Below are 27,368 nucleotides of genomic sequence, written 5' to 3' on the forward strand. Positions count from 1 at the left end.
TGAGTCTCAATGTGGACAAGACCAAAGAGATGATTGTGGACCTTAGGGAGGTGCAGACTGACCACTCCTCAATGCATATACACCGCTCCTCCATGGAGAAACTTAGCAGTACCAAGTTTCTGGGCGTGCACATAACGGATTATTTCAACTGGCCCCTCAACTTCACCTCTGTGGTCAAGAAAGCACACTAACGTTTCCACTTCCTAATGAGATTGAGGTGATTGAGGCTTTGCACCCCCTCCCAATTTAACCAATTTTTGCAGAAGCACCACCAAGTGTGTATTGACCAGCTCTATCGTTGTCTTGTAGGGGAATTGCAAAGCATTTGACAGCCAGTCCCTACAAAGGATTATGAGAACTGCTGAGAGGATCATTGGGGTGTCTCTTCAACTCATTAGAGATATTTATATATTTGTTTATTTATTTATTGAGGTTCAGGAGTAGGCCCTTCTGGCCCATCAAAGCATGCTGTGCAGCAATTCCCCAATTTTTTTAATGCTAGCCTAATCTCAGGTCAATTTTACAATGACCAATTAGCCTATCAACTGGCACGTCTTTGGACTGTGGGAGGAAACAAGAGCACCCAGAGGAAACCTGCGCAGTCACAGGGAGAACGCACAAACTCCTTACAGGCAACAGCATGAATTCAACCCCATTCACCTATACTGCAAAGTGCTGTGCTACTGTGCCACCCCAAATCAGGAGTGCTGCGTACGCAGGGCTCTGAGTATTTTCAGTGATCCTTCCCATCCATCGTACAATCTCTTTGACCCCCTACCATCAGGCAGGAAGTACCACGGCGTTAGGACAAGAACTGATAGGATGGGAAACAACTTCTTCCTCCAGGCCGTAAGACTACTGAACTCCTTGCCACCACCCAGGTCTCATCACAGATTAAATGCCAGTAGTGTTATACTGTTTACTTTTTAACTTGTCATATATGCACCTTATTATTTGTGCTAACATTACATTATGTGTTATGTGTGTGAGTTATATGTAGTGCATTGTCTTGTTTGGTGGTATACATGTGTACGGTTGAATGACAATAAACTTGAACTTATTTCATTTTGTATTATTCAAAATACTCACACAACATGCTGCAATTGAGAGGGTCCAGAGGAGATTCACGAGAGTGATTCTGGGAATGAAGGAGTTAACTTTTTTTTGATTTCCCGGTATTGATTGGCATCTTCCTAGAGCAAGAGGTTTAGATGGAGTGAGTTTGTTAGGTGCGTTCAGGAAGGTTTCCTGACACAATATGTATATAAGTCTACAAGAGGAGAGGCTATACTTGATCTAGTATTGGGAAATGAACCTGGTCAAGTGTCAGATCTCTCAGTGGGAGAGCATTTTGGAGATAGTGATCATAATACTATCTCCGTTTACCATAGCATTGGAGAGGGATAGGAACAGACAAGTGAGGAAAGCATTTAATTGGAGGAAGGGAAATATAAGGCTATCAGGCAGGAACTTGGAAGCATAAATTGGGAACAGATGTTCTCAGGGAAATGTATGGAAGAAATATGGCAAATGTTCAGGGGATATTTGCATGACATTCTGCATAGGTACATTCCAATGAGACAGGGAAAGGATGGTAGGGTCGGGAACTGTGGTGTACAAAGGCTGTTAAAATGTAGTCAAGAAGAAAACTTATGAAAGGTTCAAAAAACTAGGTAATGATAGAGATCTAGAAAATTATAGAGTTAGCAGGAAGAAGCTTAAAAAAGAAATTAGGAGAGCCAGAAGGGGCCATTAGAAGGTCTTGGTGAGCAGGATTAAGGAAAACACCAAGGCATTCAAGGATCAATCAAGTGTGACAGTGGAAAAGTGTGTATGGAACCGGAGGAGATAGCAGATGTACTTAATGAGTACTTTGCTTCAGTATTCACTACAGAAAAGGACCTTGGCGATTGTAGCGATGAATTACAGCAGACTGAAAAGCTTGAGCATATAGACATTAAGAAAGAGGATGTGCTGGAGCTCTTGGAAAGCATCAAGTTGGATAAGTTACCGGGCTCGGATGAGATGTACCCCAGGCTACTGTGGGAGGCAAGGGAGGAGATTGCTGAGCATCTGGCAATGACCTTTGAATCATCAATGGGGACGGGAGAGGTTCCAGGGGATTGCAGGGTTGCAGGTGCTGTTCCTTTATTCAAAATTATAGACCAGTGGTTGGTAAGCTGATGGAGGAGATCCTGAGAGCAGGATTTATGAACATTTGGAAAGGCATAATATGATTAGGAATAGTCAGCATGGCTTTGTCAAAGGCAGATTGTGCCTTACGAGCCCAATTGAGTTTCTTGAGGATGTAACTAAACACAGTGATGAAGATAGAGCAGTATTGTAGTGTATATGGCATTTGACAAGGTACCCCATGCAAGGCTTATTGAGAAAGTAAGGAGCCATGGAATCCAAGGGAACATTGCTTTGTGGATCCAGAACTGCCTTGCCAACAGAAAGCAAAGTGTGGTTGTAGACGAGTCATATTCTGCATGGAGGTCGGTGACCAGTGGGGTGCCTCAGGGATCTGTTCTGGGACCCCTTCTCTTCATGATTTTATAATTGACCTGGATGAGGAAGTGGAGGGATGGGTTAGTAAATTTGCTGAATACACAAAGATTGGGGTGTTGCAGATAGTGTGGAGGGCTGTCAGAGGTTACAGAGGACATCGATAGGATGCAAAACTGGGCTGAGAAGTGGAAGGTGGAGTTCAACCCAGATAAATGTGAAGTGGTTCATTTGGTAGGTCAAATATGATGGCAAAATATAGTACTAATGATAAGACTCTTGGCAGTGTGGAGGATTAGATGGATCTTGGGGTCCGAGTCCATAGAACACTCAAAGCTGCTGCGCAGGTTGACCGTGTGGTTAAGAAGGCATACAGTGCATTGGCCTTCATCAACCATGGGATTGAGTTTAAGAGCCAAGAGGTAATGTTACAGCTTTATACGACCCTGATCAGATCCCACTTAGGATTGCTCAGGTCTGGTCACCTTACAATAGGAAGGATGAGGGAACTATTGAAAGTGTGCAGAGGAGATTTACAAGAATGCTGCCTAGATTGGGGAGCATGCCCTATGAGTATAGGTTGAGTGAACTTGACCTTTTCTCCTTGGAGTGATGCAGGATGAGAGGTGACCTGATAGAGATGTATAAGATGATGAGAGGCATTGATCGTGTGGATAGTCAGGGGCTTTTTCCCAGTGCTGAAATGGTTAACATGAGAGGGCACAGTTTTAAGGTGCTTGGAAGTAGGTACAGAGGAGATGTCAGGGTAAGTGTTTTTACACAGAGGGTTGTGTGTGGTGGAATGGGCTGCTGGTGATGGTGGTGGAGGCAAATATGAATGGGTCTTTTAAGAGACCCCTGGATAGGTTCATGGAGCTTAGAAAAATAGAGGGCTATCGGTAACCTTAGGTAATTTCTAAAGTAAGTACGTTTGGCACAGCATCGTGGGCCGATGGGCCTGTATTGTGCTGTAGGTTTTCTATGTTTCTATGTTCTATGTAACTTATGAAGAGCATATGATAGCTGTGGGCCTGTACTCACTGGAGTTTAGAAGAATAACGGGGGATCTCATTGAAGCCAATCGAATATTGAAAGGTCTAGATAGAATAGATGTGGAGAAAAACTTTTTGCCAGATGGTGGTGAATCTGTGGAATTCATTGTCATGGACAGCTATGCAGGACAAGTCATTGAGTAAACTTAAAGCAAAGGTTGATCTATTCTTGAATTCTTGATTAATCAGTGTGTCACAGCTTATGAACAGATGTCAGGAGAATGGGGTTGGGAGGGATAATAAATCAGCCATGATGAAATAGAAGAGCAGACTCAATGGGCCAAATAGCCTAATTCTGCTCCTATGTGTTATGGTTTTACAAAGTACATTGGCTGGGTCAGACATCTTCTGTTTCACTGAATGTCCTCAATCTAGTGAATATACTGAGAAATGTTAAAATAATTTTCATCACAAACTGGCCAGGAAATGTGTATTGAGTTAATCTTTATAAGGTTTAGTATAATCTCAATATTAATAGACAGTGTATGTAATTTATGCCCAGAAGAAATATATTATTGACACTTGCCTCAAACTACTGATCCATCTCCAATGTTTCCATCCTTGATGTATTATTCCCTTCCTAAACTGTGGTCATCAATTCCACAAACCAGTCTGTGTATCTTTTATATCAGGTTTCTGCCCCATTACAGCACTGAAATTTGAGAAAAAATAGCAAAAGAGGAGATAATTCTGATTTTTGAACATTTCTTTCCTCGGTAAGGTCATAGCTGACCTATGAGCTAACTCAGAAAGTCTTTGCCCCAAGTTTCTTTTTGCCTTTGATAAATAAAAATCTGTCACAGGTTATGCATACTATACTTCTAAAGCCCTGCTTCTAAATTCAATTTTGAAGGGTTGGGAGAATTAGTCATCAATCACCAGCACTGAATATGGATGAGTGTATCTGCTGCTTGGTTCTTCTGGAACTGAATGTCTCAGGATAGAGTACCACTAATATAATATGCTGGACCACGTGTTCAAGGTTCATAAGGAAATTTCTGCCCCATAGTGAGAAGTTTAGGAATTGCTTTGCTCATTAATCAAAGGGTTACCGCATGGTGGTTTATCAGTGCTGGAAAATAAGGTGCTGAGGTTTCAATCATGACCCTAGCTTAATGCATACTCAATGGGCAATGCTCCTTAACAAACGAAGATATGCATGGGATGATACACTGTCATTGAATTCTCCATAGCTCCTGCATTTAACCTCAGATCTAACACACCAGCCTAAGAAATGGTCACCTTCATAAAGCCCCAGTGTGATCCCTGCTATTGGCCTTCTGTTAGAAGTAGCAAGTGAGAGAGAGTGACATCTTGCAGGGTGGAAATAGCAAGTTTCGCCTGGAATTAGTTGCTGTTTGAAGTATTGAGTAAGAGAGCAGCATCTTGCAGTGTGGGAGCCACCTGAAAACAAGTCTAGTTGGGAGCGAGTCACTGTTTGAGCCAACAAAAAAGGAAGTGTAAGCAGAAAGGCCATCACTGGAGTGGGACAATGTTAGAGTGGGTTGGCTTTGGCTCACCAGGCTTCAGCAAAAACAGGCGTGGATAATCACAGACACAGCTCAGTAAGTTTCCAGTATTTTTTCCTCTGTTAGTACATAGCTAGTGTGCTGGGAATTGGTCCAGAGTTAGTGATACATTACTTGTATGAGATTTGGGAACTTTGGGGAAGTCCAGTCTCCCTGATAACTACATCTACATGAAAAGCACTGACCTGCCTTTCATTAGAGACCGTGTTAAGGAAATGGAGCTGCAGTTTGATGACCTTCGGCTCATATGGGAGAATGAGGTGGTGACAGATGGACCTAGAGGGAGGTAGTCACTCCTAAGTTGCAGGACACAGGTATGTGGGTAACTGTCAGGACAGGGGAAGGGAGTAGGCAACCAGTGTAGAGTATCCCTGTGTCCATTCCCATCATTAAAATGTATACCGCTTTGGATACTGTGGGGGGAGGGGGGGGGGTTTGACCTACCAGGAAGAAGCCATAGTGAGCATGTTTCTGGCACTGAGTTTAGCTCTGTGGCTCAGGAGGGGATGTTGGGAAGAACAGGAGAGCAGTAGTGATAGGGAGTTCATTGGCTGGGGAACAAAAATGAGGTTCCATGGATGAGAAACCGATTCTTGGATGGTTTGCTGTTTCCTGGGTGTCAAGGTCAGGGGCATCTTGGATCAAGTCCACAGCATTCTTAAGTAGAAGAGTGAATAGTCAGGTTGTGCTCCATGACATGGGTAGGAGTGGTAACAAGGTCCTGCAAAGTGACTTCAGAGAGTTAGGTGCTAAGTTAAAGGACAGGAACCCCAGGATTGTGATCTCAGGATTGCTACCTGTGCCACGTGCTAGCCAGTCTAGAAATAAGACGAACGTACAGTTTAACACATGGCTAAGGAGTTGGAGTATAAGGGAAAGCTTCAGATTATTAGATCATTGGGTTCTCCTCCAGGTAATGTGGGACCTGGACAGAAAGGAGGGTTTGTACCTGAACTGGAGGGGGACTAATAAGATAGGGAGTGTAGTGGACAGCAAAGAAGACTATCAAGGCTTGCAGCGTAATCTGGACCGGTTGGAAAAACGGGTTGATAAACAGCAGATGAAATTTAAAACAGACAAGTGTGAGGCAATGGTCTTTGGAAGGACCAACCAGGGTAGGTCTTACATGGCGAGTGGAAGGGCACTAACGAGAGCGGTAGAGTACAGGGATCCAGGAATACAGATCCATAATTCCTTGAAAGTGGTGTCACAGGTAGATAGGGTAGCAAAGAAAGCTTTCGGCACATTGGTCTTCATAGATCAATGTACTGAATACAGGAGTTGGAATGTTATATTGAAAATGTATAAGATGTTGGTGAGGCTTAATATGGAGGACTGTGTCCAGTTTTGGTCACCTACGTACCTACAGGAAAGTCAGATTGAAATAGTACAAACAAAATTTACAGGGACATTGCTTGGACTTGAAGACCTAAGTTACAGGGTAAGTTTGAATATGTTAAGATTTTATTCCCTATAACATAGAAGATTGAGGGGAGATTTGATAGAGTATACAAAATTATGGGGAGTAAATGTATGCAGTCTTTTTCCACTAAGGTTGACAACTACAGGTCATGGATTAAGGGTGAGAGTGGTGAGAGTGTGGAACAAGCTGCCAGTGCAAATGCTGAACGTGGGGTTGATTCCAACATTTCAGAGAAATTTGGATAGGTACACGGATGGGAGGGGTATGGAGGGCTAAGGTCTGGGTGCAGGTCGGTGGGACTTGACAGATTAATAGTTTGGCACAGAGTAGATGGGCTGAAGGGCTTGTTTCTGTGCTGTAGTGTTCTATGACTATGACTATTCTGAGAGACACTTAGTGGACAGATAACCTCTGGTCCTATGCCCGATAAAACACAAAGGTTTTCCTTCCAATACTGCTCTTTCTCCAGCCTTCTCATTTGATTATGTTGAAAGACTCCAAAGTCAGTGACTCATCTGCTCATGCGAGTCTATCCACAGAGGTTGCTGATTTTGAAATAACAAGCCTAATAAACATGGGTTACTATTTTAATTTCCTCAGCCTGTTTTGAAGGACCCGAGTTTTGTCTAGAGCCTAAAGATGGCAAAGAGAATGACTCAATAGGGCTTTTTGATATTTCTGCAAACCTGTTGGATTGACAAGCTCAAGGTTGGCCAAGTAAATTATTTGCCATTATTTGAAATATTTTTCTATAGAAAACCTCGTGATCTATCTTAATGGCAATTGCTTATCTTGTAATGTCTGGTACTGCAGACAATTTTGATAATTACAGCCACCTCCAAATCTAATTACTTTCTTTTGATTTGTCATATTTATGAAAAATTTCTTCATCATTTTGTTCCAAATGCTGATTGTTACCTTGACAGCTTTGGTGTGTAGATACATTCCCCTGTTCTTTACATCTCTGCCTCTCTGCAACTTCACACTATTCCCGCTTCTGAAGAAGGATCCTGACCGAAAAGTCAAGTTGGTTTCTCTATTTGCCCTGCTGAGTTTTTCCAGCATTTTCTGTTTTGTCTATCATGTCTGATTGAATTCCTTGAGGCTGCACAACGCAGGGAAGTAAATAATTTGAAATAATACTCTTTGGCTGATGAGAAACCACACTGCATTTTTCCAAGGTTGATGAGCTATGGTTCTGAATGATTTTGAGAAGTTTCTCCATAATTAACAGCCATGGTGAATTGAGAGCTGTATCTTGGTGGATGAGGCTGAACAAATGGGCAATGTTATTTTTATGCACGTTAGTCAACAGAGAAACATTTCACTTGACAACATTAATTAAAGTCTCCCAAGTCAGACCTTCAGCATTCCCAAGTGTCATACATGAGGATATTCTTTTTCCAAATATTTTACAGGAAATAACTGGGTTTCTCCTTTCCTTTTTAATAACATATTTTGAATGAACTGTCAACAATTCCCAAGATATCTGGAATGCAGTAGATGCTCGTAAATCAGTGAAGCAGCTAGCTTTCACTTTCCTGGGTTGTTAACACTTCAAAGTAATACCATTAAGACACAGGAGCAGAATTAGGCCATTCAGCCCATCAAGTTTGCTTAATTATTATTTTTTTAAATATTCTAGTCCTCTTGAAATGAATGCATTTGCCTTCCTTACCACCGACTCACTGCTTCCTCAACACTACTTGCTTCTACACCTATCTTCATATTGTCCACAAACATGACCACAAAGCCATTAATTCCATCATCAAAATTGTAGGCATACAGTGCCTATAAAAAGTATTCACCTCCCCTGCTTGTAAGTTTTCAGGTTTTATTGTTTTACAACATTGAATCACAGTGGATTTAATTTGGCTTTTTTGACAATTGGTTTTAGAAGCCACATAATTAGTTAAATAGAGATCTGTTTTAGGAGACCTGTATGTAGTCAAGGTGTTTCATGGATTGTAGTAAAAATATACCTGTATCTGGAAGATCCACCTCCTGGTGAGTTAGCATTCTGGCAAAAACTACACCATGAAGACAAAAGAACACTCCAAGCAACTCCTCATAAAGATTTGTGAAAAGCACAAGTCAGTAGATGGATACAAGCAGATTTCCAAGTCAATAACTATCCTTTGGATAACAGTTAAGTCAATGATCAAGAATTGGAAAGAATATGACACAGCTGTAAGTCTGCCTAGAGCAGGCCATCCTCAAAACTGAGTGACCGTGCAAGCAGGGGACTAGTGAAGGAGGCCACCAAAAGACCGATGACAACTCTGGAGGAATTACAAGCTTCAATGGCTGAGATGGGAGAGACTGCGCATCTGTTGCCTGAGTGCATCGCCATTTGTAGCTTTATGGGAGAGTGGCAAAGAACAAGCAACTGTTGAAAATAAACTCTCATGAAATCTCAGTTAGAGTTTGCCAGAAGGCATGTGGGAGACTCTGAAGTCAACTGGAAGAAGGTTCTATGGTCTGATGAAACCAAAACTGAGCTTTTTGGCCATCAGTCTAAACACTATGTCTGGTACAATCCAAACACTACACATCATCCAAAACACACCATCCCTACCGTGAAGCATGGAGGTGGCTGCATCATGCTAAAGGATGCTTCACTGCAGCAGACCTGGAAGGCTTGTGTAGGTAGAGGGTAAAATGAATGCAGCAAAATACGGGAAAACCTGATGCAGTCTGCAAGAGAACTGCGACTTGGGAGAAGATCTGTTTTCCAGCAAGACAACGACTCCAAGCATAAAACACAGGAAACATGGAAATCTACAGCACATTACAAGCCCTTCGGCCCACAATGAGAAATCCTAGACACTGCCTAGGATTTCCCGGCCGCACAGCCCTCTGTTTTTCTAAGCTCCATGTAACTATCTAAGAGTCTCTTAAAAGACCCTATTGTATCTGCCTCTGCCACCTTCACCAGCACAATTTGTCTTAGATAAGGGGCCCAAAACTGCTCACAATACTCCAAGTGAGGCCTCACCAGTGCCTTATAAAGCCTCAAATTTACATCCTTGCAGTTATATTTTAGTCCTCTTGAAAAAAATACTAACACTGCATTTTCCTTCCTTACCACTGACTCAACCTTTAGGGAATCTTGCACAAGGACTTCAAAGCCCTTTGCATTTCTGATTTTCTGAATTTTCTTTGTGTTTAGGAAATAGTTTATGCCTTTATTCCTTCTGCTGAAGTATATGGCCATACATTTTCCTACACTATATTCCATCTGCCATTTCTTTGCCGATAATTGCAATTCATTCCAGTCCTTCTGCAGCCACTCAGCTTCCTCAACACTACCTGCCTCTCCACCTATCATTGTTTTGTCTGCAAATGCAGCCATAAAGCCATCACTTCCATCATCCAGATTGTTAATATAGCCTGAAGTGAAGCAGTCCCAGTACCAGAACATGCAGAACACCACCTGCCACCAGCAACCAACCAGAATAGACCACTTTGTTATGCCTCTTTGCCTCCTGCCAATCTTTCCTGCAAAACCATGGGCTCTTATCGTCCTAGCAGCCTAACGTGTGGCACCTTGTCAAAGGCCTTCTGAAAATCCAAATAAACAACATCTACTGACTCTTCTTTGTCTAACCTGCCTTTTATTTACTCAAAGAACTCCAACAGAATTGTCAGGCAAGATTCCCCCTTAAGGAAACCATGCTGCTTTTGGCCTACTTTATCAGGCACCTCCAAATCCCTTGATTCCTCATGCTTTTAATGGACTTCAATATCTTTGCAACCACTGAGGTCAGGCTAACTGGCCTGTAACGTCATTTCTTCTGCCTCCCTCCATGCTTAAGAGTGGACTGACATTTGCAATTTTCCAGTCCTCTGGAACTATTGCAGAATCTAGAGATTCCTGGAATATCAACTAATGTCTCTTCAACCTTTTTAGCTATCTCTTTCAGAACCCTGGGGTATAGTTGATCTGGTCCAGGTGACTTATCCACCTTCAGACATTTCAGCTTCCCAAGCACCCTCTCCTTAGTCATAGCAACTACACTCACTCTGACCTTCTGATACTCTTGAATTTCTGGCATACTGCTAGTGTCTTCCACAGAGAAAACTGATGCAAAATACTTATTAACTTTGTCCACCATTTCTTTGCAAACCATTACCATCTCTGCAGCATTATTTTCTAGCAGTCCGATACCCACTTTCATCTCTTTTTTTTAATACATCTGAAAAAAATTTGGTATCCTCTTTTACATCATTGGCTAGCTTACCTTCATATGTCATCTTGTCTTTCCATACAGCTTATTTTAGTTGCCTATTGTTGGTTTTTAAAGCTTCCCAATCCTCTAACTACCCACTAATTTTTGCTAAACTATGTCTTCTCTTTGACTTTTATGCTGTCTATGCTGTCTTCCCTCATCAGCCATGGTTGCATCATCCTCCCTTTAGAATTCTTCTTCATCATTGGGATGTATCTATTCTGCACCTTCCAAATTGCTCCCAGAAACTTGAGCCATTTCTGTTCCACCATCATCACTGCTAGTGTCCCTTTCCAATCAACTTTGACCATTTATCTCTCATGCCTATAATAATTCCCTTTACTCCACTGTAATACTGATACGACTGACTTTAGCTAAAATTGCAGGGTGAATTCTATCATATTATGGTCACTGTCTCCTAAGGATTATTTTACCTTAAGCTTCCTAATCAAATCTGGTTTAATCCAGGATTTCCTTTTCCCTAGTGGACTCAACCACAAGCCTCCATGACAAACCATCTCGTAGGCATGCTACAATTCCATCTCTTGGAATCCAGCACCAACCTGATATTTCCAATCTACAGGTCAGCATTTAATACCATCATTCTGTTTGAGAAGTTATAGAACTTGGGCCTTTGTACCTCTGTCTGCAATTGGATTCTTGACTTTCTAACCGGAAGACCACAGTCTGTGCCGAATGATGATAACATCTCCCTCTCACTGACGATCAACACTGGTGCACTGCAGGGGTGTGTGCTTAGCTAACTGCTCTACTCTCTATATACCCATGACTGTGTGGCTAAGCATAGCTCAAATACTATCTAAGACTTTGCTGATGGTACAACCATTGTTGGTAGAATCTCAGGTGGTGACAAGAGGGTGTACAGGAGTGAGATATGCCAATTAGTGGAGTGGTGTGGCAGCAACAACCTGGCACCAATGTCAGTAAGACAAAGAGCTGATTCTGGACTTCAGGAAGGGTAAGACGAAGGAACACATACCAATCCTCACAGAGGGATCAGAAGTGGAGAGAGTGAGCAATTTCAAGTTCCTGGGTGACAAGATCTCTGAAGATCTAACCTGGTCCCAACATATTGATGTATTTATAAAGAAGGCAAGATAGTACTATACTTCATTAGGAGTTTGAAGAGATTTGGCATGTCAACAAATACACTCAAAAACTTCTGTAGTTGTTGTGACAGGCTGCATCACTGTCTGGTATGGAGGGGCTACTGCACAGGACCGAAAGAAGCTGCAGAGGGTTGTAAATCTAGTCAGCTCCATCTTGGGTACTAGCCTACAAAGTACCTAGGACATCTTCAAGGGGAGGTGTCTCAGAAAGGCAGCGTCCATTACTGAAGAACTCCAGCACCCAGGGCATGCCCTTTTCTCACTGTTACCATCAGGGAGGAGATAAAGAAGCCTGAAGGCACACACTCAGCAATTCAGGAACAGCTTCTTACCCTCTGCCATCCAATTCCTAAATGGACATTGAACCCTTGAACTCTACCTCACTTTTTTTTAATATATATTATTTCTGGGTTTTGCATGTTTTTTAATCTATTCGATATACATATACTGTAATTTATTTATTTATTTTTCTCTTCTATATTACACAATGCATTGAACTGCTGCTGCTAAATTAACAAATTTCATGACACATGCAGGTGATAATAAACCTGATTCTGATTCTGATTCTATCAGCATATTGAAATCCCCCATGACTATTTCACATGCCTGTTCTACCTCCCGTTGCAATTTGCATCTCACATCCTGGCTACTGTTCCGGGGTCTGTTGATAACTCCCTTCATGGTCTTTTTGCCCTTGGAGTTTCTTTACTCAACCCACAAGGATTCTCCATCCTCCTATCAGATGATACCTCTTACCAAGGATTTGATTTAAATTTTTACCAAAGGACCTACCCTACCCACTCTGCTGACCCACCAACCTTTCGAGACAATGCGAATCCTCTGCTCCCAACTATGACCTTCTGTTGTCCATTAATTTGTATACTGTGGCATATGCACTGAAAATATTTTGCATCAACATGGAAAACTAATTCTGTCATCTTTAGTTCAGGAAATTTACCCCTGGGGAGGAATCACAGCATGACAGCTTGAAGAACGCCAGTGCCTCTATTCCCAGTGTAATAAAAGCTTTAAATACAGTAAACACTTGCAAAAATCCACTGAAAAATAAATCAGTGTCTCCTCATCTATTATGGCAGCCAGAGAAGATTAACATGTCTCGAGAGTCAGGTGCACAATGGGGATTTATACAGCATGTTAATGAATGCTTCATCATAGGCCTGCTGCTGGGAACCTCAGTAGCAACAGCAGGGAATGAGCCATGGCCTTGAAGGCACTAGAAGTGAATTGCTCTTTTACAGTGCCGAACTCTTGCCACTGAGACTCAGGCTGGATCCTAGGAGCTGGGCAAGGCAGCGGGAAAGGTGGGAGGTGGAGAAGAGAGGATTGGCAGCCATTGGCTGGAGATCAAGCTGAGTCACCAGGATGAAGATCAGAAAGATCAAAAGCCAGCAATGAGCTGGCAAGGTTTGGGCCCCAAGTACAGAGACTTGAGAATAGTTAAGAATCAATCACTATGGATAGGTGAAAGGGTAGTGTTGTTGCCATGGTAGTGAAGGGACACTATAAGATCGAATTTTGGTAAGGGACTTAAATTTACTGGAGCTTAAAAGCAGAACTGGTCTATTAAAATTGTGCTGTGCCAAGCATGGCCAATGATAGAACACCATATAAATTCCTGCATGCTCCAAAAGGACTACACTGTGGATCGTGAGATTATCTGATACAAAAGAAGATCATGGTTGAAGAATGGGAATTAATCTGGGAAATGTCCAATTTTTGGAGCAACTTGAAGAGACCAGTATTGGTTCCCATAGCAATTAACGTTAAGAGCCACTTTTCAATTGCACAGAGGTGGCAAAGTGCCGTATCCAACATATCATTCTCCGCAACTTCCTCCACCTTCAACAGGATCCTACCACCGAGCACCTCCCCTCCACTCTCTGCTTTTCGCAGTGATTGCGCCCTTTGTGATATCCTTGTCCATTTGTCCCTCCCCACTAATCTCCCTCCTGGCATATATTCCCTACAAATGACAGAAATGCCAATTTACCTCCTCCCTTACCTCCATTCAAGGCCCCAAACGCCCTTCCAAGTGAGGCAACACTTCACCTTCAAAGCCGCTGGGTTCACCTTTTGCATCTGGCGCTCCCCACACGGCCTGCAGCACATTGGTGAGACTTGACCTAAATGGGGGGGGGGGGGGGGACCGCTTTGTCGAACACAGAATTTGCTGGTGGCGAAGCATTTTTAATTCCTATCCCTCCTCACTTCCTCCTCTTTTGCTATGCATCACTCCTTTCTTGTCCTCACCAAATGTAATTCAGGAAATCTGCTTTTACTCTCAGGGTGGAGGGGCAACACCTCGTGTTCCAGTGAAGAAGCCTCCAACCCGAACATCGGCTTCTATTTATTTACTGAGCTACAACACGGAATGGATCCTTTTGGCCCTTCAAACCACAGCTTAACCCTAGCCTAATCATCAATCTAAAATGACCTACCAACTGGTACCTCTTTGGACTGTGGGAGGAAACTGGAGCACCCAGAGGAAATCTATGTAATCAAGAGGAGAACATGCAAAGTCTTTACAGAAGCAGCAGAATTGAACATGGGTCACAGTTACTGTATAGCGTTGTGCTAACAACTGTGCTACCATGCCACCCTGTTCATCATCCAGTAAATTTTATTTTTCCTTCCCCTTTCTCTCTTCTTCTATTCCCCACTCTGGCCCCTTAACTCTTTTCCTCACCCACCTATCACCTCCTCCTCCTCCTTCCCTTTCTCCCATGGTCCACTCTCCTCTCCTATCAGATTCCTTCTTCTCCAGCCCTTTACCTTTCCCACCCACCTGGCTTCACCTATCACATTCTAGCCAGATCTACCTTCCCCCCACCCACTTTTTTATTCTGGGTTCTTCTCCCTTCATTTCCAGTCCTGAAGAAGGGTCTCAGTCCAAAATGTCTAATGCTTATTCGTTTCCATAGATGCTGCCTGACCTGCTGAGTTCCTCGAGCATGTTATGTGTGTTGCTCTGGGAAAAAAATACTATTCTGTTGAATCTATAAAGCTTTTGCATATTTGGGTGGGATCCTTGAACACTTCTGACAGTATGGGGTAACTCAGATATATTGTCTGACTGCCAATATATCTACAGATAAACTGCTTCAGTCAAAAATCAGTGTTTACAGCTAATAATATGCATTAATTAAAAATTAGATTTTTTTCCCACACTTCTCAGTCATACAATTCATGTCTATGAAATATATTTTTGGATGAATAAAGATGGAATTAAAGAACAATTCTTTTGCTTCTGGGATTCAAACCAAGTCTGAAACATTGCAACTTCACTCTCCAAATTGAGCAATAAATCAGGGTCTGAGTTTAGTTATTTATATTCTCTAAATTACAGCTGGACTAAATGAGGGCAGCAGCACTTTGGAAACTTATGGATCAGAGATAGAGGGCTGTTTCCCTACGAGTTCTCGAGCTTTACTTGGCCAACACACGAGCAGTTTTCAGTTGGGGCTGCATTAGAGTTATTGGACCAAGGTTCCTTGGAAGCTAACAATGCATTACAGTATTAGTCATTATTACTTTGCTAAAAATACATCAATTTGCAAATATGGTTTGGAATGAGCTGTGATTTACCGCAAATTGTTAGTCAACTTGCATCACTCCTTTCTTGTCCTCACCAAATCTAATTTAAGAAATCTGCTTTTACCATTATGTTTTCCCATAAATTGCTGATTATGAAATGTATATCTGAATTATACAGGAATTTAGGGCTGGTAACTGATATAGTGAATGCCCCTATTAATCACATTGGGCTGCCTGTAGCCCGCTGCCCAAAATTGGCCTTGCTTCTCTGCACTAACCTCAAGGTTATGGAGGGTGCATCAAGCTACCTATTTCATCAAACCGTATTTAGTAGTGAGTAGAGTGTAGACGGGAAAATCCAGGGACTCTTGATAGGATCACAAGACCATAAGGCTTAGGACAACAATGATGTCAATCAGCCTATTGAGTCCACTCCGTCATTCTATTATGGCTGATTTGTTATCCCTCACAACCCTCTTCTTCCACCTTCTCCCTATAACCTTTGACATCCTGATTAATCAAGAACCTATCAACCTCCATCTTAAATATACCCAATGACCTGCCCTGCACAGCCATCTGCAGCAATGAGTTCCACAGATTCACTACCCTCTGGCGAAAGAAATCTTCCTTCATCTCTGTTCTAAATGGATGTCCCTCTTCTGAGGCACTGCCCTCTGGTCCTATACTTCCCCACTACTGGAAACATCCTCACCACATCCACTCTATCTAGGTCTTTCAATATTCGATAGGATTCAGTGAGATCTCCCCCCATTCTTCTAAACTTCAGCAAGTACAGGCCGAGAGCCATCAAAGACTCATATGTTAATCCTTTCATTTCTGGGATAATTCTTGTGAAACTCCTCTGGACCCTCTCCAATGCTAGCACATCTTCTCTTAGACAAGGGGCCCAAAAGTGGTCAAAATATTCAAATGCAGTCTGACCAATGCCTTATAAAGACTCAGCATTACATCCTTCCTTTTGTGTTCCAGTCCTCTCAAAATGAATGCTCACACTGCATTTGCCTTCCTTACCACTGACTCAACCTGCAATTTAAACATCAGGGAATCCTGCACAATGATTCTCAAATCCCTTTGAACCTCTGATTTTGGAATTTTCTCCCCACTTAGAAAATAGTTCACTCCTTTATACCTTAGAAAACATAGAAAACCTACAGCACAATACAGGGCCTTCAGCCCACAATGCTGTGCCGAACATGTACTTACTTTAGAAATTACCTAGGGTCACTCGTAGCCCTCTATTTTCCTAAGCTCCAAGTACCTATCCAGGAGTCTCTTAAAAGACCCTATTGTATCCACCTCCACCACCGTTGCCGGCAGCCCATTCCATGCACTCACCACTCTGCACAAAACACTTACCTCCGATATCCCTTACCTCAGACATTGAGTATAGGAGTTGGGATGTAATGTTAAAATTGTACAAGGCATTGGTGAGGCCAAATTTGGAGTATTGTGTACAGTTCTGGTCACCGAATTATAGGAAAGATATCAACAAAATAGAGAGAGTACAGAGGAGATTTACTAGAATGTTACCTAGGTTTTCAGCACCTAAGTTACAGAGAAAGGTTGAACAAGTTAGGTCTTTATTCTTTGGAGTGTAGAAGGTTGAGGGGGGACTTGATAGAGGTATTTAAAATTATGAGGGGGATAGATAGAGTTGACGTGGATAGGCTTTTTCCATTGAGAGTAGGGAAGATTCAAACAAGAGGACATGAGTTGAGAGTTAAGGGGCAAAGTTTAGGGGTAACACAAGGGGGAACTTCTTTACTCAGAGAGTGGTAGCTGTGTGGAATGAGCTTCCAGTAGAAGTGGTAGAGGCAGGTTCGATTTTGTCATTTAAAAAAAATTGGATAGGTATATGGACAGGAAAGGAATGGAGGGTTATGGGCTGAGTGCAGGATGTTGGGACTAGGTGAGAGTAAGCATTTGGCACGGACTAGAAGGGCTGAGATGGCCTGTTTCTGTGCTGTAATTGTTATATGGTTATCCCCTCTGTACCTACTTACAAGCACCTTAAAGCTGTGCCCTCTCGTGTTAGCCACTTCAGCCCTGGGAAAAAGCTTCTGACTATCCTCACATGATCAATGCCTCTCATCACCTTATACACCTGCATCAGGTCTCCTCTCATTCTCTGCCGCTCCTACCACAATGCACCACCATGTTCTTCCTTACACTTCCACACCTGTGAAAAGAAGCATTGCTAACACTGACCCTTGCAGAACACTAGTCACTGGCAGTCAACCAGAAAAGACTCCCTTTATTCCAATCCTTTGCCTCATATCAGTTAGTCAACCTTCTATCCAAGTTAGCATCTTTCCTGTAACACTATAAGCTCCTATCTTGTTCAGCAGCGTCATGTGCAGCATCTTGTCAAAGGCCTTCTGAAAATCCAAATAAACAACATCCACTGACTATCCAGCCTGTCATTTCCTCAAAGAATTCTAACAAATTTGTCAGGAAAAATTTCCCTTTAAGGCTTTAAGATTTCCCTCTAAATAGGTCAACTTTGGCCTGTTTTGTCATGTGCCTAATAGTATACCAAAACCTCATGTTTACTAATAGATTCCAGCATCTTTCCAACTACTAAAGTTAAGCTAACCATCCTATAATTTCATTTCTTCTGCCTCGCTCCCTTCTTAAAGAATGGAGTGGCATTTGCAATTTTCCAATCCTCTTGTACCATTCCAGAATCTGGTGATTTTTAAAAGATCATTACTAATGCCTCCACAATCTCTTCAGCTACTTCTTCAGAACCCTGGGGTGTAGTCCATCTGGTCTGGGTGTCTTATTTATCTGCAGACTTTTCAGCTTCCCAAGCACCTTCTCCTTAGTAATAGCAACAAACACTTCTGCCGTTTGACACTCTCACATTTCTGGCATTCTGTTGGTGAAGACTGACACAAAATACTTAATAAGTTTGTCTTTCAATTCCGTCCCCCGTTGCTACCTCTCCAGCATAATTTTCCAACAGATTCGTCTCTCTTTTATGGAATATAGCTGAAATCTTTTTTGTATTATTGGCTAGTTTACCTTCATATTTCATCTTTTCTCCGTATGGCTTTTTTTGGCTGCCTTCTGTTGGTTTTCTAAAGCATCCCTATCCTCTACCTTCTCACTAATATTTTTCTATATTATATTCTCTCTCTCTTGCTTTCATGCAGTCTTTTACTTCCTTTGTCATCCACCACTGCCTCATTCTCCCTTTAGAACCCTTCTTCACCTTTGGGTTGTATCTATCCTGCACTATCCAAATTGCTCTCAGAAACTCCAGCTACTGCTGTTCTGCATCTTCCCTGCTAAACAACCTGGTCGGCTCCTATCTCATGGCTACCTTTCCTCCAATATAATACTGAGACATCTAATTTTAGCTTCACCTTCGCAAACTGCGGGTGAATTCTATCACGTTATGATCACTGCCTCCTTAGGGTTCCTTTACCTCAACTTCCCCTAATCAAATATGGGTAATTACAAAATACTGTACCCAATCCGGAATTGCCATTCCCCTAGTGAGCTCAACCGTAGACTGCTCTAAAAGCCATCTCACAGGCATTCTATAAATTTCCTCTTGATCTTCTCCTTTGGCAGCTCACTGTTGTTGCTTGAATAGTTTTAAAATTTACAGCCCAGTAAATCTTTCTAAGGTCAGACTTAGCTGGAAAGGTTGCAGATAGTGTTGTGTTCAACTGTCTCTTGTCCAAATGTTGATAGGGGTCCAATGACAGCTGTGGAATTTAGACAAATGGGTTATTGGTAGGGTGCTGATAGGCACTGACTGAATTGACGGCTGGAGTGAGTGCGGCAGATTAGAGGCCAGAACTCGGTCAATTTTGAGATTAAGATTGGGCAGTGTTGGTGGTTGGTGAAATGCAGGATTGAAGGGGTCAGGTGCAAATTAGGAAGGTTCCCAAAAGTTTCACTAACTGGGATTTTCCTGTTGTCAGAGACAATCAGCATGGTAACATGTCCACCTTGCCCATGCCTTCCTTCAAGAAGAATCAGATTCAGAATCAGAATCAGGTTTATTATCACCTGGCAAGTGGCAGCAGCAGTTCAATGCAATACATAATACAGAAGCGAAAAATAATAATAAATAAAATGAAAACAATAATATTAATAAATAAGTAAATCAATGCGTATATTGAATAGATTTTAAAAAGTGCAAAAAACAGAACAGATTATCCAACGTATAATCCTCCGTAACTTCCGGCACCTCCTACGGGATCCACCACCAGCCACATCTTCCCCTCCCCACCACTCTCGGCTTTCCGCAGTGATCGCTCCCTACGCGACTCCCTTGTCCATTCATTCCCCCCATCCCTCCCCACCAACCTCCCTCTGGGCACTTATCCCTGCAAATGGAAGAAGTGCTACACCTGCCCCCACACTTCTTCCCTCACCACCATCCCAAGCCCCAGACAGTCCTTTCAGGTGAGGCACCACTTCACCTGCGAGTCAACTGGGGTGATATACTGTATCCGGTACTCCTGATGTGGCCATTTATACATTGGGGAGATCCGCAGCAGACTGGGAGACCATTTCACCGAACACCGGCGCTCAGTCCTCCAGCAGTGGCGGGATCTCCCTGTGGCCACACACTTCAATTCCACAGACCACTCCCACTCCAACATGTCTGTCCATGGCCTCCTCTACCGTCAAGATGACGACACACGCAGGTCGATGGAGCAATACCTTATCTCTCGCCTAGGTAGCCTCCTACCTGCCGGGATGAACATTCAACTCACAGACCTCCGTTGATACCCCTGCCCCCCCCTTACCCCATCCCTATCTATAATTTTAGTCTGGTTCTCTTTCTCTCTCTTTTTCCCCCCTCACTACAATCTCCCCCCCAGCCCTACCTTTCTTTCTCTTTTATTTCCCTTAATTCTCCACCTTCCCCCTAGCCCAATTCCCTCCAGCCTATCACTTCCCAGCTCTCTACTTCATCCTTCCCCCCATTTCTTATCTCCCCTCGACCATCCCATGTTACTTCACTCCTGATGAAGGGTTTCGGCCTGAAACGTCATCACTACCTCCTCCCATGGATGTTGTCTGGCCTGCTGAGTTCTGCCAGCATTTTGTGTTTTTATTTATTTCCAGCATCTGCAGATTCACTCATGTTGTCAAAAAACAGAAATACTGTTTTTATATTTAAAAGAAGTGAGGTAGTGTCCAAGGGTTCAATGTCCATTTAGGAATCAGATTGCAGAAGGGTAGAAGCTGTTCCTGAGTTGCTGAGTGTGTGCCTTCAGGCTTCTGTACTTCCTACCTGATGGTAACAGTGAGAAGGAGGCATGTACTGGGTGCTGGAGGTCCTTAATAATGGACGCTGCCTTTCTGAGACTCTGTTCCTTGAAGATGGCCTGGGTACTTTGTAGGCTAGTACCCAAGATGGAGCTGACTTGAGTTACAACTCTCTGCAGCTTCTTTCGGTCCTGTGCAGTAGCCCCCCCCATAAAAGACAGTGATGCAGCCTGTCAGAATACTCTCCACGGTACAACCATAGAAGTTTTTGAGTGTATTTGTTGACATGCCAAAGCTCTTCTAACTAACTCCTAATGAAGTATAGCCGTTGTCTTGCCTTCTTTATAACTAACTTTGATATGTTGGGACCAGGTTAGATCCTCAGAGATCTTGACACCCAGGAACTTGAAACTGCTTACTCTCTCCACTTCTGATCCCTCTATGAGGATTGGTACGTGTTTGACCTGTACTGGTTGATTGTTCCCACAGTTGGCCCAAAGCCTTCTATGTGTTTCAAATATTCAGCTAAATATTTCTGAAACGTTTTAGAGTACTTGTTTTCAACTCTCAGCAGTCAATGCATTCCAAATCTTCTCTCTGCTTTAAGTATCCTCTTAATTTCCGGCCTTGCACTCTGATTACTGCCATCTCGGCACAAATTATATTGATGCATTGGAGAGATGGAATTTACATTTTAGAAGGGCTAATACAGGAAAGAATGACTAATAGGATTATATACAATAAATGGTGGGATCCTAGAATATATTGAGGAACAGAGGAACCTAAATGTACAAGCCTAAAACTTCTTAAAGGAGTCAAGACTGATAGTTGTGGTGATAAAAACATGCTTGAAGGTTGCTTGCATTCGTTATTTTGGGCACAGGAGATCAGGCAAGAAAAATTATGGAACGACTTTACAAGTCATTAGTTATACCAGAGTCGAAGTGTTCTATGAGTTTTTTTTAAACTTTATACCCTTGGTCTTCTCCTTATAATTTGAATACAGCTCTGTCCCATCTGACAAAAACAAACCCAGCCTATCCAGTGCCTCCTCATAAATGAAACACTATCTCAGGGAATATCCTGATGAATGACTCCTCTGCACCTTCTCCATTGCATTTACCATCCTATAATCTGGTGGCCAGAATTGCATTCAATACTGAAGTTGTGGCCCAAATTATTACTTGTAAATTTGTTCCATAATCTTTCTTCTCCCATATTCTAAGCTAATGAAAGCAAGTATCTTTCAAGAACATGAGAGGTTTTATAGATGCTGGAAATCCAGAGCAACACATATGAAGTGTTGGAGGAAGTCAACAGGTCAGGCAGCATCAATGCAAATGAATGAACAGTGGACATTTTGGGCTGAGACCCTTCATCGGGACAGGAAAGGACAGGGGATGATGTCAGAATAAGAAGTTTGGGGAGAGGGGAAAGAGGACAAGCTGAAAGGTGATAGGTGAGGTCAGGTGGCTGGGGGGGGTAGATGAAGTAAGAACTAGGAAGTGATAGGTGGAAAAGACAAAGATCTGGAGAAAAAGGAATCTGATAGGACAGCAGGCAGAGATGAGTGGACCAGAGACAAAAGGAAGGAGGAGGGGTATCAGGGGGAGGTGATAGGCAGCTGAGGAGAAGAGGCAAGAGACCAGAGTGAGGAATAGAAGAAGAGGGAAGGGAGAAGGAATGAAATTACCAGAAGGAGAAATCGATGACCATGCCATCAGGTTGGAGGCTACCTAGATGGAATGTGAAGTGTTGCTCTTCCAAAGTAAGTTTCAAATATGCCTTCTTTATCACCTTATCTACCTACCCTGCCTCCTTTAGGAATTTTTAGGCATGTACATCAAGGTTTCACTGTTCATCACTACATTCTAGCATCCAATCATTTATTGTATATACTGTATACTTCATATCCTAACCTTATTAGTCATTTACAAAGTGTAAATTCCATCCTTCCAACATATTAGTATCAGTCTCTAATCAATATTTACCCTCCTCTTCATCAACACCATCACATTCTGTGTCATTTGCAGACTTCAGACCATAAGATATAGCAGAATTAGGCCATTTGTTCCATCGAGTCTATCCTACTATTTCATCATAGCTGATCCATTTTCTCTCTTAGTGCCAATTTTCTTTCCATATTCCTTCATGCCTTGACTAATCAAGAATCTATCAAACTCTGCCTTAAATATACCAATGACTTGGCCTCCACAGCCACCGGGGGCAATGAATTCCACAGACTCACCAATCTTTGGCTCAAGAAATTCCTTCTCATCTCCGTTATAAAAGTAGGTCCCTCTTTCTGAGGCTGTGTGCTCTGGTCTTAAACTCTCCAACAGCCTCTCCACCCCCACTCTACCGAGACCTTTCCCCATTTGACAGACTTAGTAATCATACCTAGATTTATGTTCTATCATTAATGCATATAACAAACAGCAGAGTTCGCAACACTGGTCAATGTGGTACATCACTGATCACAGGCTTCCAACTGCAAAACCAACCACCAGCCGTCATCCTCTTGTCCCATTACCAAGCCAATTTTGGACCAAATTTGCTAAGCCGACCCATTGGCGTTGGTTGATTATTGTCACATGTACCAAGAGATAAAGAAAAGCTTACTTTGCTTACAGCTCATACAGATCAAATCATTACACAGTGCAGCAAGGCAGAACAATACAAGTGTAGAATAAAATGTAAAAGTCACAGAGAAGGTGCAGTGAGGATAAACAATAAAGAGCAAGATCATAATGAGATGTGATCTACCTTGATCCTAAATCCTATGGCCTCTTCAAATTTATTTATTTATAACATGTACACTGCAACATACAATGAAATGTGTCACACAAACTGCTGGAGAAACTCAGCAGGCCAGATGGCATCTGTGGAAAAGTGCATACAGTCGACATTTCCGGCTGAGACCCTTCATCAGGACTGGGGAAAAAAGACGAGGTCAGAGTGAGAAGGCAAGGGAAGGGGAGGAAGAAGTACTGACATGTTGGAATGGGAATGGGAAGTGGAATTAAAATGGATGACCACCAGGAGATCATGCCTTTTTCTGGCGGATGGAGCGTAGGTGCTTGATGAAGCAATATCTCAATCTACGTCGGGTCTCACTGATACATAGAAGGCCACACCAGGAGCACCGGACACAGTATATAACCCAAACAGACTCACAGGTGAAGTGTCCCGTCACCTGGAAGGACTGTTTAGAGCCTGGAATGGTAGTGAGGGAGGAGGTGTAGGGGTAGGTGTGGCACTTGTTCCGCTTGCAAGGGTAAGTACTGGGAGGGAGAGCAGTGGGGAGGGACGAATGGACAGGGAGTCGTGTAGGGAGCGATCCCTGCTGAAAGCAGAAAGTGGGGGGAGGGAAGGATGTGCTTGGTGGTGGGATCCTGTTGGATACGGCAGATGTTATGGAGAAGAATGTGCTGGGTATGGAGTCTGTTGGGGTGGTAGATTTTCTCTTGTTAATGAAATGTGTCGTTCTGTTTAACCACCAACACAACCTCAGGATGAGCTGGAGGCAGCCTGCAAATGTCGTCACGTGTTGCAACGGCAACATAGCATGCCCACAATGTTCAGCATAACAACACAAACAACAGCACAACAGCAGCACAAGCTCATTTTCTGTTGCCGCCCATCCACTCGCACACAAAGGCCTTGAACCTCAGGTCAGGGCACCATGGGCCTCTGACTCCCGGACACACCTACCAAGGGCCTCAATTTCCTTTGTTTCCCTTCAGAGCACATCAAAAACTTTATGGATGCCACATGGCAGGAAAGCATGAAACCAATGGAATGGTGAAGATTTGTAGTATATACTTAATATAGGAGAAATGAATGCTGGTATCACAGTGTGATAGGGACAACAGGACACAGAGAAGAAAGGCCAAAATAATGAAGAGAAACAAAAAAAATCCAGCACAGATTAATAAACTGAATGTGTGTTAGAAATCATGGACATATGCGATCTAAAAGTATTCACCATACTAGGGAAACATTGAATACATGCACAATTTCGGCACTGTATAGATTCCTCACGGCAGTCGAGTGGTTACATTAGGTGCTTCCCACGGTAAGAAAAAGCAAGTTATTGAGTCACAGACTGTACAACAAACAGCTGGTTAAAATTCAGCATGGTGTAAGCATCCCTTCACATGAAATGCTTCAAAAAAATATACATAAAGTTCATGCAACACACACAAAATGACGGAGGAGCTCAGTAGGCCAGGCAGCATCTATGGAAAGGACCAAACAATTAGCGTTTTGGGCTGAGACACTTCATCCGGACTGGAAAAAAAAACGATGAGGAGACAGAGTAAGAAAGTGGGGGGAGGGGAGGAAGAACTGCAAGGTGATAGGTGAAATTGAGGTGGGGGAGGTGAAGTAAAGAGCTGGAAAGTTGGTTAGAGAAAGATACAGGGCTGGAGAGATACAGGGAGAGTCTGATAGGACAGGACAGAAGGCCATGGAAGAAAGAAATGGAGGACATGCACCAGAGAGAGGTGATACCTGGCCTGCTGAGTTTTTCCAGTATTTTGTGTGTGTTGCTTGGATTTCCAGCATCTGCAGATTTTCTCTTGTTTGTGATTACACAAAGCTCATGCAATTTTCTCTAATTTTCATGACTAGGTCTTATGTAACATACGATATATTAGTTATAAAAATCCTAAATTTAAAATATAAATTACATCTCTGAAATATTTCAATTAACATTAAGTATAGAATGATTATCAACAATTGTTTCAGAAGAAATTAATGATTAGTCCTTCAAAAGCAATCAAGCACATCCTTTCTCATGTTAAATCTGTTTCTGTCTGTGTAATTGTGGAAAACACTGAGAAAAGACAGATGATACATGTCTTCTTCTCCCCTTAAGACAAAGCAATCAAGAGGCAATTCTTTCTGAAACCATAATCTGCTGTGATATTAGTAAATGGAGCTTGAGGCTGTGACCTCGTGGAGTTTAGAGTAAACTTTGAAACTCTGAAACATGAATAAAGCATTGGGTAATTGACAAACTATTTTACATTAACTGAGCAGCAAATAAAAATCAATGTTCTGGCTCAAGATTCTTCGATTTTACTTGGGAAAAGTAGTTTTAACAAGGTGGTGAGGCTCTGAAGTAAACTTCAAAGCCTTTTGTAACTCATTAAAACTGTATCTAGGTTCTTTAACTTTCAAACTGGGTGGCTGAAGATTTTAGAAATGTTTGCTGCTATATTTTGTAACTCTATATACTAATCAAAGGAAAAACACGGGAGATCCGGGATTAAGGTGTGTGCTTCACTTTTGGTAGAATAATGACATATGTGATTCACACACATAACCCGTAATAAATTATGTAAACAACCAAGAATGCTTAATGAAACCATATACTTACAATATTACTCAAATATTACTAATATATTATGTACACAACAGCTACCAGAAGGGCTAACTACCCATATCAACAGGTTGAACATCTGTGCAAGCACCATGCAACAGCTCTTGTTCTAAGTAAGAACTAGAATTTGTTATTAAACAAGGTGGGAAAGTGGAAACCTGTCTAACCAATCAGGAGGGATGGACTATGGGGTTATAAATACCACTGGTTAAGATGTATCCAGGCATCATCTCTGAAGAAGGTGGCAGAGTTTGTCGTCGAAAAGTTAGTTATAATCTATAATTGTACCAGGCTGGAAGCCCAAGAAGAAATTATCAGCATGCAACAATTCACGTCCACAATCCCAAAAAAGTACCAAAAGTTAAATATCCCAGTAAATTTTGAGGAAACACTGCCTCTGTGTCCCTGCTTGCCAGTGCAGGGAGAGGAAGGGGAGGAACGAGGAGGGAGGGGCAAGGGGAACAGGCAGACATAGGCTGTTTTTCATTGCCAACAGGCCTTGAGAGTTCAACAGAATCAGAATCAGAAGCAGGTTTATTATCACCGGAACGGGATGTGAAATTTGTTAGCTTAGCGGCAGCAATTCAATGCAATACATAATAAAGAAGAGAAAAATAAAAATAAAAATAATAATTAAGTAAATCAATTACAGTATATGTATATTGAATAGATTAAAAACATGCAATAAACAGAAATATTGTATATTAAAAAAGTGAGAAGTCCAAGGGTTCAATGTCCATTTAGGAATCAGATGACAGAGGGGAAGAAGCTGTTCCTGAATCGCTGAGTGTGTACCTTCAGGGTTTTGCAACTCCTACCTGACAGTGAGACAAGGGCCCTGGGTGCTGGACATCCTTAATAATGGACGCTGCCTTTCTGAGACACCGCTCCCCGAAGATGTCCTGGGTACTTTGTAGGCTAGTACCCAAGATGGAGCTGACTAAATTTACAATCCCCTGCAGCTTCTTTCAGTCCTGTGCAGTAGCACTCCCATACCAAACAGTGATGCAGCCTGTCAGAATGCTCTTCATGGTACATCCATAGAAGTTTTTGAGTGTACTTGTTGACATGCCAATCTCTTCAAACTCTTAATGAACTATAGCCACTTTCTTGCCTTCTTTATAACTACAAATGTACATCGATATGTTGGTGCCAGGTTAGATTCTCAGAGATCTTGGCATCCAGTAACTTGAAACTGCTCACTCTCTTCACTTCTGACCCCTCTATGAGGATTGGTATGTGTTCCTTCGTCTTACCCTTCCTGAAGTCCACAATCAGCTCTTTCATCTTA

The 27,368-nt window shown here is 42.4% G+C and overlaps 1 protein-coding gene across 3 annotated transcripts in view; it reads right to left on the bottom strand.

The window, feature by feature from the left end:
• Window positions 1-27,368, bottom strand: part of pkia (cAMP-dependent protein kinase inhibitor alpha) — a 116,194-nt gene that overhangs the window by 45,642 nt on the left and 43,184 nt on the right. For 2 of the 3 annotated variants that reach the window (XM_073040096.1, XM_073040081.1), the window contains exons 2-3: window positions 4,087-4,212; window positions 1,090-1,193 (exon numbers count right to left, since the gene is read on the bottom strand). The exons of the other annotated variant lie outside the window; for it this stretch is intronic. In XM_073040096.1, the coding sequence (XP_072896197.1) occupies window positions 1,090-1,096 (7 nt within the window). In that variant the 5' untranslated portion in view covers window positions 1,097-1,193; window positions 4,087-4,212. The remainder of the gene's footprint in view (window positions 1-1,089; window positions 1,194-4,086; window positions 4,213-27,368) is intronic. 3 annotated transcript variants of the gene reach the window in all.

The sequence above is a fragment of the Hemitrygon akajei genome, chromosome 1, assembly GCF_048418815.1.
Source record: "Hemitrygon akajei chromosome 1, sHemAka1.3, whole genome shotgun sequence".
Classification (NCBI taxonomy): Eukaryota; Metazoa; Chordata; class Chondrichthyes; order Myliobatiformes; family Dasyatidae; genus Hemitrygon; species Hemitrygon akajei.